The sequence below is a fragment of the Colobus angolensis genome, unplaced genomic scaffold (assembly GCF_000951035.1).
Source record: "Colobus angolensis palliatus isolate OR3802 unplaced genomic scaffold, Cang.pa_1.0 Scaffold84, whole genome shotgun sequence".
Taxonomy (NCBI): Eukaryota; Metazoa; Chordata; class Mammalia; order Primates; family Cercopithecidae; genus Colobus; species Colobus angolensis.
Window position 1 is genome coordinate 3,035,757 of NW_012122265.1, and position 12,564 is coordinate 3,048,320.

Consider the following 12,564-nt stretch of genomic DNA (forward strand, 5'->3'; position numbering starts at 1 on the left):
AAAAAAAAAAAAAGAAAAAGAAAAAAAGAAAAGAATAAATCAGAAAATAGCAAGCGTTGGTGAGGATGTGAGGAACTGGAGCCCTTGTGCACTGCGTGGGTGGCCGTGTGTGGGTGGCCGTGTGTGGAAGATGGTGCCGCCACTGTGAAAGGAGTTTGGCAGTTCCTCCCAAAGTTAAACCAGAGAATTTTGAGAATTCTGTATTATCACAGAATTACCATGTGACCTAGCAATTCCACTCTAGGTTTATACCCTAGAGAACTGAAAACTGATACTCAAATACACGTGCACACATGTTCACAGAAGCATTTTTCATGACAGCTATACAGTGAAAACAGCCCAAATATCCATCAGCAGCCCTCCCGGAGCAGCACAGTCTGGGATTGCGAGCTGTTTCCCCGGAACAGGCTGGAACGGCAGGCTCAGCTGGACGCCCTGCTGTCGTTTTCCCCAGCCATTTCTTGCTCTCCCAGGGCCAAGCTCTGGCTCATGGATCCCCCCCATACCCAGGCTCTTACCGGTGGCACCTTCGTGGCAGAGCTTGGGGTTGGTGGCCCTTCATCCCTGGGAAGTGGCGGGCCATTGGGCTCCATGTCCTTCCCTGCAAGAGAGCACTGGGAGTGAGGACCCAGGCATGGTGGGCGGGCCAGGCTTCTCAGGCTGGCTGCCTGGTGTGCTGCAGGCGAGGGGTGGGCGTGGACAGCCTGGGAGGGGCAGGAAGCCAGCCGGAGGTGGTAGCAGAAACAGGACACTGCCTGAGAGGTGTAATAAACGCCAGCGAGCGTCACTGTGGGAGGCACCCAGGAGATCTGACAGAGCCTCCAGGACCTACAGGGAGGAAGCTGGGACAGGAGCTGGTAGGAACCGGTGCCCTGGGGCTGCTGTGGTGTGCAATTTGGGGTCTGTTAAGGCCAGAGTCCCCAGTTTTCAGACAAAGAATGTGACATCCAGTCTCAAAGGCACACGGCAGGTTTGGGGCCCCTGGACTGTGCATCCCTCTGGCCGGATGCTGCCGGTCTCTACGTGCTGGGGCTCTTGCCGGGAGGTGGTCAGTCCTGTCTGTCATCCCACCCTGGCAGGCTGGGTAAGGAGGAAGAGGCGAGGGAGGGAGACCTGAAGTGTCTGCGTTTGCTCCTGGGGGAAATGGCCTCCCCTTCCCCGGCTCTGTTTCCTTTGCCAGTTTCCCAAGGTACGATTTATGGACAGAAGGAAGGAAGGCATGGCTGCAGGGGAGGCCTGAGGCCTGCCCAGTAGGGCCACTTCCACTGCTTTCTGTGGCTGGTGGGTAAGGGTTGACTGCCCCGGTCCCTGGCACTGAGACTCGGATGGGCTGAGGTCTGCAGTGAGCCCCATCCTGCCAAGGCCACAGGCGACAGGCCAGCAATAGGCTGGGTGTACAGACAGACGCCATAGACCAGCGGGAAGGCCTGGGGTCTACAGCCATCCTTCCCTGACAGCCCTGGGCAGGGACTGGGTGGGGACGAAGAACGGAAAAGCCAGAACAGTGACCTGAGGAAGTGGTTCTGTCCAAAGGTCCTGGACTGTGGCCACTCACAGTCACAGGACATCGCTGCCCCTGGCCGGCGGTGGCTGCTCCCCCACCTGGGAGAGCCTCTGCTTCCCCATCTGCAGAGTGCTACGCGCCTGACCCGCAGTGCTGGAGGGAGGCCAGCAGGGGCGCTCTTTCCTCTGGTGCTTTCTCATATGGTTCTGGGGCCTGGGCCTGTGGCCGCTAGCAAACTACTTTCCATGTGGATGCTGCCTCCTGGCCGGGAGGACTCAAAGGCGGGGGCCCTAGGAGCATTCAAAGGGATAGGGTGCAGGTGCCCTGGGCAGGGGGAGGCCAGCGCTGGTCCTTCTCCTCTCAGCCTGTCCACATCCACCCCACTCCCCTGGCCCGGGACCTGCTGCCTCCGTTCCTCGGAGAAGGCCCTTCCCAGCCCGCGTTCTGCACCGCCTGGGCCAGTTGCTCTGCAGTCCGAGTCCCTCGGAAACTGACCAGCAGGTGGGATCGGGCCCTTCCTCCCCACCCCTGACTCTGCGAGTGCTTCTAAGGCTCCGGCCAGGGTGAACGTGACGGCAGAGAATAAAAGGTGTGGGATTTACCTCGTCGGGTGTCGAGTGCCCCTGCCTGCCATAGGACCTTCAGCAAGGCCACCTCGATGCTGGGACTCGTTTTTTCCATCTATTGGGTGGGACTTTGGCTGCGACCATCCACACGCCCCTCGAGCCTGGATGGGGGGTCTGCCCAAAGCTCTCCCACTCCCCCCAGGGCAGAACAGATGACCATGGCCAGGCAGGGCTGGGGCGAGGCCCTCCAGGCAGGTGCCAGCCCCTACCGCCTACTCTCAGGGGAACAGGGGAGGAAAGGCTGGGTTTTCTGGGGGACAGCAGTCACAGCCCAAGGGGCAAGGGGCAAGGGTTGTGAATAGTTAGGTGCCAGGGAGGGGCCTGGAGCGTGGCAGCATTGGTGGGCAGAGGTTCTGAGTCTGTGTGCTAGGTGCTTTATCCACAACTGCATGAAGGCAGACCTGGTTCCAACTGTTCCCTCCCAGAGCCCAGGACCCGTGTGTAGCTGGGAGTAGGTACTAATATTGTCCCATTTTACAGATCAGTCAACTGAGGCCGAGAGAGGTCAAGTTGCTGGCCTGGGGTTACCCCGCCAGGAGTGGGGCTCAGGTCACCTGTCCCTGGAGCCTGTTTTGGGATGACTGCACTACATAACTCCCAAAGCCTGGGCTGTGGGAGCCCACTCCTCAACCAGAGGGGCTTCACCTGGCCCCACAGGTCAAGCCAAGAAGCCGTATTACCTGGCGCTCTACCAAGCTACAAACCCTTTGATCATGAAACCCGCACAATCCCCAGCATGGAGGCTGTGGACCTCGAGGGGCACGGAGGGGTTGGGCTGCCTGGGGTCACCCCACCGGGCCCAAGGTGGGGGCCAGGATGCCCTGTCCGCGGCCGGCACTGACCTGGGCTGAGTGGGTAGAGCTCATTGTCTCCGCCGAGGAGCAGGTTCCGGGTGAGCTTCCGGGGGTCGACCTTCTGAGGGGTGGAGGAAGGCGGACACAGGGAGAAGCGGCGCCGGAGGAAGGCCTCCTCCTTCATGCTGTGGGCACTCGGGGGCTTCTGGAAGGAAGGAAGGAGGGGCAGCAAGAGGTCACCGCCTGGGAAGGGGCTTCAGAGCCACGTGGTGGGGGTGCCCCTGGCTAAGAACACCCGGTCTCAGGGGACTTCCGAGGCAGGGTGAGGAAGGCCTGGGCCCTGGGAGCCTGGTTGTGGGTGGTCGGCCAGGGCAGCCCAGCTCAGGAGAATGGCTTTGGCTAGTGCCAGCCCTTTCCAGGCCTGGCAGGAGGGCTGGACGGAGCCCTAGTCAGAGAGGCTCATCAGCACCCTCAGAAGACGTCCTTCTCAGAACCCCCACCCAGGTTCTGTGAGACCCTGGCCGTAGCCAAGCAGACCCACCTGGGGACACAGGTTTTCCCTCCTGTATTTCCCTCCCACGTGACAGCGCTCTGTGGTGGGGAGGGGTCTAGAGCTTGTCTGCCCATGGAGAAGACGCAGCGGGGTGAGACCAGGTGGCCCCTGAGCACCAGGAAGTGGCTGGCATGGCGCTGGGCAGTCCGGGAGCCTGGCCTGCCGTCCACCTAAGGGTCCCAGGAGTGCCTCTGGTCAAGCCCACCTGATGCTTGGGTGCCCCAATGGTTTCAGTTGCACCCACATGCACCCCAGCAAGAGAGGGAGCTCTGGGCGCTCACAGCCAGGCACATCGGCGTCCACGCCCAGCCCAAGACGTTGCATTCCCAGTGGGAGCTTCCCCCCTGCTTCACAAAAGAGGGAGGCCCCACAGCCGGGTCCTGACACCCACCTGCATCATTCTCCCAGCCCCATTCACTGGCAGACCTGCTTTTCCCCTGTGGGTTCAGAAGCAGGTTTCTCGCCTCCTCCCCTGGAAGGAGGTTGGTTGTGGACAACAGGCAGTCCCCTCTGTCCTGCTCCCCCACACCCCTACCCCTAGTAGTGCTGGGCCAAGCAGAGGATAACTGATTGCAGTCATGCTTTTGCAGGCACTTGAAGTTGACGGCGCCAAATCCACCTAGGTCTCAGCCCATTTTACAGATGAGAAAATCGTGGCTCAGGGAATGGAAGACCCCGCCCTGTAATCGTGACCTGATAGGGGCTGGCAGAGCATCCTCTCCAGCTCCTAATCTTGTGTCCACTTCCTAAGGACGAGCTCCTTAAAAACTACTGGTCAATTTTCCTCCTTTCCCAATTTTCTGGGGCTGCTTCCTGCCGCCTCTGGGCAGGCCAGTGGCATCCTGCCAAGCCCGGGACAAAGGCCTCGATTTCTCTCATGGCCCTGGGCTTTGCTGGGTGGGGCTTCAGACACACAGAGCCTTTCCTGCTGTGCCTTCAGGAGTGGGCTAAGTGGTTCAGGGTGTCTGTAGTCCTGGGGGCTTCTGTCCACCACCCCAGAGCCCCCTCTGTGCCCCCAGTCCCGAAGTCAGAGTTGGGAGGGGCTTCAAGGCTGCAGCCAGGCTGGGCCAGCCCCTCCCTCACCCGACACCTGGCTCGGCTCGTGACCTTGGCCATCTTACACACAAGGAAGCTGGTTTCAGAGAGGCTGGGGTTTTGGCCCAGGTCACAGAGCTAACAATCAGCAATGCCTGTCCTTGAGCCAGGTGGAACCGATCCTAAAACCCAGCTGCTGAGCGTCTGCCCACTCAGTGTTTCAGCTCGGCTCGGCGAACCTGCAAACCTGCCGCAGGGAAGTGGGTGGGTGAGAAGTCCTGCCCCTACTTGTCAATCACAACAAACATGTCTTACCTGCCCAGGTGCGGCTCAGGCTGGGAACCAGCAGCTGAGCGGAGGCCGGGCTTACTCACTCGGCCAGCTGAGATTTTCCGAGCACCGAGGCTGGGCTGGGCACTGGGCAGCCAATGTGTCAGCAGCGATTCTGCTCTCAGGACCCACAGAGAGCCCCGGGATGTCCCAGGCAGTGTGGCGACAGTGGTGCCCAGGTAGCTCTCCCTCACTTGGAACCTCCTGAGGCAGGGAGAGGGGCTCACAACCTAGCCTCAGCTGCCCTGTCTGGCTGTCTGCTCCAGCTCCACCTGGGCCAAGGTGCAGAGGGCGTAGGGATCTTGGTGCCTTTCTGCTCAGACACCCCACATGCCTTCTCCCAGCACCAGTGACAGCCAGTGGGACTTCTTAGTCTGTGAGCACCATCATCCACTCATCTATACACCACATTCTCCCACTCCCTGGTATCCCTCCATCTATACACACATATGTCTTCCCTTCCAGGCATCCATCCATCCATCCATCCATCCATCCATCCATCCATCCATCCACCCACCCACCCATTCACCCAACCACCTTCACCCAACCACCTATCCACCCAGCCATTCATCCATCCACATATCCACCCACCCATTCATCCATCCATCCATCCATCCATCTACCGTCTTCCCATCTATCTATCCATCCACCTATTCATCCATCCATCTGCCATCCTCCCATCCATCCATCCATTCATCCACCCATACACCCATTCATACATCCATCCATCCACCCACTCACCCATCCATCCATCCACCCATCCTCCCAGGCATCCATCCATACATCCATTCATCCACCCATCCATCCTCCCAGGCATCCATCCATCCATCCACCCACCCACCCACTCATCCATCCACCCACTCATCCATTCATCCTCCCAGGCATCCATCCATCTATCCACCATCTTCCCATCCATCCATCCATCCACCCATTCATCCATCCATCCGTCCATCCACTCACCCACTCATCCATCCATCCTCCCATCCATCCACCCACCAGACCATCCATCTATCCATCCACCCACCCACCCATTCATCCATCCATCCTCCCAGGCATCCATCCATCCTTCCATCCATCCACCCACCCACCTGCCACCCCTTTCTCCCTCCATGAAGCTTTCCAGCCAGTCAGTTGACCGGCCTGATTCCACCTTCCTTCCCATTTACCTCACACTCAGACACATCTGAGGCGGTATTCAAATAATGCCTGAAACACTGACACGGAGCACTCACCAATCCAGACGTACCAGGGACTATCACTCTGTGTGCCAACAACCCAAGACCAGTGTCCAGTGCCCTGCGCTCTGCAGGCCACCTCTGACCCACTCAGACAGGGTGGGCAGCAGCTCGCATCACAAGGCATCCTGGTCTGTGGAGCACTTCTGGAGTCCCCCATCCGTTGGACCTCCTGATGCCCTACAGCTGAGAGGTGCCGGCTGAGTGCCCCCATATGGTCACCTGATGGGGAGGTGTTTTGTTCATTTTAAAGGCCACATCTCCCCAGCGGCTCCACATGGCATTCAGAACAAATCCAGTCTCATCTCGTCCCTGTTCCCCAAGCCCTCCCTGCCACCCCATTCCCCAGCCCACTCTGGCGCCCACTCTGCTCCAGCCACACTGGCCCCTTTATGCTCCCATTCCTGTTGAATGTGCCCGCCCACCATCTCCACATGGCCGGGTCCTCCTCAAATTCCACTCTCAGCTTCCATGTCACTTCCCAGAGGCTTGGCCACTCTGGGAGTCAATTCGGATTCTCCACGTAACACTGGGAGTCCTTGGAGGGCTCCACATTGCACTTCTTTGTTCTTCGCACACTCTCTTCTCGCAACAGATGCAGCGCAGGTGAGGGGTGGCAGGGTCTGATCATGGCTCTGTCCCAGCAGCCAGGGCAGGGATATGCGGCAGGTGATTCCCGTGTTTGGATTCACACAGGCTGCCTGTCATGTGTCACACGGCTCCGGGGTGGAGACCCTGGGTGGTTGTGTGGCAGGCACTCCCCAGTGGAGGTGACTGGGGCGCCCGTCTGCCTCCCCACTGTTCCTGACGTCTCCAGATCAGGGCAGAGTCCTCAGAGAGGTGAGCAGGGTTAGTTTCAGGGCTGATTTCCACGGGAACCCTAGTGAGGTTCCCACCCCCCGGCCATCTGCCACACCAGGCGTTGCCTAAGGAATAACGGAGAGTTGGCATCTGCAGGGTGTGAGCTGCTGAGGAATGAGGCCCTCTCGGCGCTGGCAGGACTTTCATCCACGGCAGTGAAAGCTGAAGGCTGGGAGCCCCAGGGAGCACAGCCCCCCATGGGAACCCCCCGTCAGGGGAGGGAGAGAGGGAAAGGATGGGTGGACAAGGAAACAGACACGCTGGCTGAGGCAGCAGCAACCTGGGATCCCACTCAAGCTGGGAAACATGAAAGGCCTGCAATCGCCACTGGCCTGCACTGCCTGTGGGGAAGCCCCGGGCCAGGCTCCAGCGACCAAGGACTCCAGGTGGACCCTCTGGGCCCAGCCCTCAGGATTCTGCCTGCCTGAGGCTGCCCAGGGTTGATGTGGGGGTCACTCTCAGTGGCCTCCGTTCCCTGGGGGGGCTGGCCCGTCCATGATGCCAGCAGCACCTTCATCCCCAGAGCCCTCAGTGACGATCTGCTCATCTGTACACAGCTGGGCCTCAGCCTGCAGTTGCCAAACCCTTTTCCACCACTGTGCCAGTGCTGTGTCCACCTCCAGCTGTGGTCTCCACGGTGCGCGGTGCTGTGTCCACCTCCAGCTGTGCTGTGTCCACCTCCAGCTGTGGTCTCCACTGTACACGGTGCTGTGTCCACCTCCAGCTGTGCTGTGTCCACCTCCAGCTGTGGTCTCCACTGTGCGCGGTGCTGTGTCCACCTCCAGCTGTGGTCTCACCCTGCCCACACAGTCCTGAAGTCCAAGTGCAGGAGGGACGCTGTGAGGCCTGGGACGCTGTGAGGCCTGGGAGGAAGGAGCCCAAGAGTGCCCCTCCCACGGCGAGACTGTCCCTGGGGCCAGAGAGGAAGTGGGCAATTCCAGTCTGAAAGGTCACGTTTCTGTCTGGTGGGGTCCCAGCCCCAAGACCCCAAGGTCCCCTAAGGAGGCTCACTCTGGAGGCCAGGCTAGGAGGCCAGGGAACAGGGAGTGGCTGGGGAAGAAGGCAGGGCTTGGCGGGTGGGGGGTCACTAAATGTATGTGGTCCCAGTGCCCAGCTCTGGCCAAGCCTGGGAGGATGGAAGGGTGCAGGCCTGGAGCTCAGCAGGAAGCAGCAGGTGACAGGTGGGCCTGGAAGCCACCCCCGACCCCAAGTCCAAATCAGCCACGACCCTCCTCTGCAGCGTCCATTCCTGGGGGGCCTAAGGAAATTTCCTCTTCCAACGTCGTGTCAGGTGCTGAGTCGCCTCGTGGGCCTCCTGCTGGTCACCAGACAGGACAGGAAGGGCCTCCTGCTCCCCTCCACGGGCCCTGTGTTTGCCCCGTAGCCATCCGCTGGCCACCCAGCAGGCACGACTCCCAGCGTAGGGGGTCGCGTGTGCCCCCAGGAACCAATTCTCCAAGTGCCCCTTGCCTGGGGCAGCGCCAGGTTTTGTTCAGCTGTTGGGCAGACCTAGTGACCAGGGTGGGGGCCACTCCCCAGCCTGTGACGTCTCAAGGTGAGGCAGGGCTGGCCCCCCAGCCCCTCCTCCTGCTGGCCCCTGGACCATCCCAGGTGGCTGCCCTGCCCAGCCACTCTTCTCAGTCATGACTGTGCCACTTTGTGCCTCTTTGGGCCTTTTGGAAAGGAGGGAGGGGGGCACCAGAAGGGAACACTTTGGATTTGGGTTGCGGTGGAGACCCGCTCTCCACTGAAAGAATGGGCTCTGAGCAGAGCCTCCTCTGCCATATAGCGGGGTGGGCTGGGGAGCCCACAGGGGCTGCATGAGTGGGTCTCCTCAGAGGTCTGCTGGGACTTGGGGGTGGGGTAAGGGTGATCCTGTGACCCAGAGAGGGGCTGAGGCTGAGGGTCGGGGAGGGGCGAGTATGGGTGCCAGGTGCAGGTCAGTGGGCAGAGCCAACCACCAGCCTCCTGCTCACGGTCCCACTAGGCTGGAGAGGGAACGTGGGAGAGGGCTGGCCCACAGAAGGCCCCCCTTTCTCTGCACCCCAGCCCCCAAGCTGGGCTTCTGCTTCTGCCTGGCCCTCTGCAGGGGGCTGCTCCTTCTTCCTTGGAGACCCAGCCCCTTTGTCCAGGAGCCTTCCCCTGCTGTCGGTCCTCAGGAGCAGCTGACTGCCCCCGCCCATCTCTCTGGACCTGAAGTGCACCATGGCAGTGCTTCGCTTTGGCCCAGGTGGGTTCCCCTTAGCTGAGCCTGGCTGGGCTGGGCAAGGCTGTGCTTCCGCTGAGGGGACACAGGCCCAGCTGATTTCCTTGACTACTCAAGCACCTCTGGACTCAGTTGAGTGGGGCACACACAGGGGCCAATGCTGCATCTCTGGAATGAATTCGCTCATGGCTGGAAGGCGGCTTGAGAGACGTTGGAGCTGCTAAGGGCCGGGGAACGTTCTGGAGGGCCAGGGAGTAAGTGGGACAGAGAGCCAGAACCGTGGCAGCCAGGCAGAGGCCACTCCTGAGGCCCTCCTCAGGGCCTCCTCAGGGCAGGCAGGGATGGGTGCACCTTCCAGGTCCTCTCCTGAGACCCCAGCATCCGTCTCCAGGCCGGCCCCAGACTCACTCTCACCTCTGCCTGTGCCCAAGGCTGCAGAATGCCCAGGCCAGGCGGACATGTGGGGCTCTTGGGGACTGCAGGTGGCCGTGATGGTGTCGTGCAGCTGCTGCACTCCTGAGACCACAGTGAAGACACCCGCCCCGTGGTGGCAGCGCCTGGGGGCCGCCCTGCCCGCGGCAGGGTCCCACTCATGCCCAGAGCTACTGCTTGATCGCCCTTCCTGTTAACCACAGGCACCTCCTGGTCCCCTCCTCATGGCTCCCACTTCCTCCGGCCCTGCTGAGTTTCCCGGGCCACCTAGGAGTTGCGGAGGGGACAGAGGCGAGGGCACAGGAAGGAAGTGAGCTCTGACACTGGGCTGACCACCCCTCCACAACCCCACTGCGTAGGCTGCAGCATGCTCTTCCTTCCGCTTCTCATGGGGGGCACGAAAGACCCCTCCCACCACTGGGGGACAAGAGGTCCCATGTGGTGCCAGCCCAGAGCAGATGCGGAGGGACAGGTCAGGTTGCCTCCACCTGGCCAGCCCTGTGTCCCAGAGGATGCTCGCCTCTGGAGACCCGGGGAGGGGCCATGCTCTCCGACCCCATGCCAAGGCCAGCTGTTTGGCAGCATGGGGCCCAGGCCCCTGGGGTCCCCACCCAGAGCCGGCGCACATGGCCCCCCTGCCTCCCCCAGCTGCCTTCCCAGCAGTTATCCAGCCTCCAAAGTGCTCCCCACCCCCTGCCTCCCAGACGCTCGCCTTCAGGATGGGATAAAGGGATTTTTGTAAAGAAAGGTCACTGGCGCCTCGTCGGGCCACATAGAGCCGTCAGCTGGGACCACACTCAGCTGAACCTCGGCCAGGGCAGACACTGCCTCCGCTCTGGGAAAGGCTGAAGCTCTGAGAAGGAATCCAACGGAGTCCTGGACTCACTCTGCATCCTCCCTGTGCCCAATTCCTCCCCTGTCCTCCTGCAGAGGCCCAGGGACCACAGAGCTGGGGAAAAGGGCTCAGCCCTGCCTCCAATGGCTGTGTGGCCTCAGCTGGCCACATTCATCTCTCGGGCCCTGTTTGTAAATCAGGGCTTGCTCTGAGTCAGGGAGATGATGTCCCAGGCCCACAGGAGGCCCTGGGGAAGGCGCCCGCAGAGGTGAGTGTGAGCCCAGACCCAGCCCCCTCCACACCTGTGTGGCCTCCTCACCCACATCCCAGAGTGACAGGGCTGGCCTGAGTTGAACGGGGGCAGAGAGGAGGCTCTGGCCACTGGGGTGCTCCATCAATTGGCAGGGGCCAGAAAAGCAGGAGCTCGCAGTCAGCCTTCAGCAGCAACATCTGGCACAGATACTTCTGCCTAAACCAGATAGATTCTCATTCAAGACTGCAGGGGGTGGAAATGCTCTGAAATCACAAGGATAAAGGAATGTAAGCCCACGTGCTTGGCTCTTCACACATGGGATGGAGAGGTCAGTGGGTCCCAAGGAAGGACAGCAGCCATCAGTTAAAGGACAGCAGCCATCAGGTCAACACCATACAGTTGCATTCCAGAAACTTGCTAAGGTCCCAGTGCAAGTGACCATGAAGATCCTGCTGTGAGCAAACCACCCAGGCCTCCTGAGTCACCCCATGGAGACCACCACAGCAACAGATGCCCTCCCTGAGAGCAGACAGCAGCACAAGGGACCAGGCTGTGTCTGGGTGGACCGAATGCCTAGTGCTAATGTGGGCAGCCTGCCCACCCCCGCAGGAGCAGCAGCCTCTTCAGAGAGCCATGGCATGCACTTCAGCTGTGGCAGCTGGGCCCTGGGGGGCTTGGGACAGGGGCTTTCCCAGGACATCTGCTGCACTGATGGACCTTAAAGCCCCTAGGCCCTCCTGGATGTTCTATCCCATCTGATATGATTCTCAGAACGTTCGCAAGGTGTGGGGAGCAGGGGTCATCATCACATTTTAAAGATGCAGTGGGCCGGGTGTGGTGGCTCACACCTGTAATTCCAACACTTTGGGAGGCTGAGGCGGGCAGATCGCTTGAGCCCAGAAGATCGAGATCAGCCTGGGCAACATAGCGAGACCCTGTCTCTACAAAAATAAAAAAATTAGCTGGTTGTGGTGGCACATGCCTGTGGTTCCAGCTACTAGAGAGGCTGAGGAGGGAGGATGGCTGGAGCCTGGGAGGTCGAGGCTGCTGTGAGCTGTGGTCAAGTCACTGCACTCAGCCTGGGTTACAAAGTGAGACCCCCATCACACACACACACACACACGAAGAAGAAACTGGGGCCCCAAGAGGAGAAATGGCCCATCCGAGGTCTTGTGGGCCACACCGTGCCTGGGATCCCCTCAAAGGAGCACAGCTCAAGCCCCAAATGCACTTTGGAGATAGCAGAGGAGGTGACGGGGGAGGGCAGGCCTCCTTCTGGGAAGACATTTCTCAGAGGCAGCCATGGAGTGGTTGGACCTCAAGAGGGGCGCATGAAGTGGCCTGCGCCGCTGAGGATGCCGCTTCGAGCCCTGCCTGGGTGTTCTCCGGGCTGCCTCAGCCAAGTCCTGTGCCTGTGGGCCCGGCCAGGCCAGCCCGTCCCCGGCCCTGTCCACCTGTCCTCCTGATCGACACCAGGCCACTGAAGGCTCAGAGCAGCTACCGGGTCACCTGGTGTTAGCACCCCGACCCCACACCCTCGAAGCCGATCACTCCACCAGCCCTAGGAAGCCCTGGCCATGGGGGCCGGGCTGGGCGTGGTCCCTGAGGCAGACCTGGCCCCACCAGGTCCCAGCCAGACCCAGCCCCCTGTCCCAACTGAAAGAAGACTCTGATTTTCAGTTGCAAGCTGCAGCCAGGTGGCAGCAGGGGTGAGCCGGGGAGGGGGTAAGGGGGTGGGGGCCGTCACTTGGAGGCAGTGCAGCTGGAGGCAGGGGCCTGCTGGGGTTGTGGACACAATCTCAAACCCGCCATGCTGAGCCTCAGCATTTACACTGCAAATAGGACATGAACCTGGGCCCCCAGGGGAGCCTGGACACCCACTTCCAGAAGAGACGCCTGC

At 60.8% G+C, this 12,564-nt stretch overlaps 1 protein-coding gene across 1 annotated transcript in view; it reads right to left on the reverse strand.

The window, feature by feature from the left end:
- The window catches only part of OSBPL5 (oxysterol binding protein-like 5), a 79,108-nt gene that overhangs the window by 39,541 nt on the left and 27,003 nt on the right, over nt 1-12,564 (reverse strand). The window contains exons 2-3 of the mRNA XM_011930157.1: nt 2,973-3,129; nt 519-601 (exon numbers count right to left, since the gene is read on the reverse strand). Of these exons, the coding sequence (XP_011785547.1) occupies nt 519-601; nt 2,973-3,108 (219 nt within the window). The 5' untranslated portion in view covers nt 3,109-3,129. The remainder of the gene's footprint in view (nt 1-518; nt 602-2,972; nt 3,130-12,564) is intronic.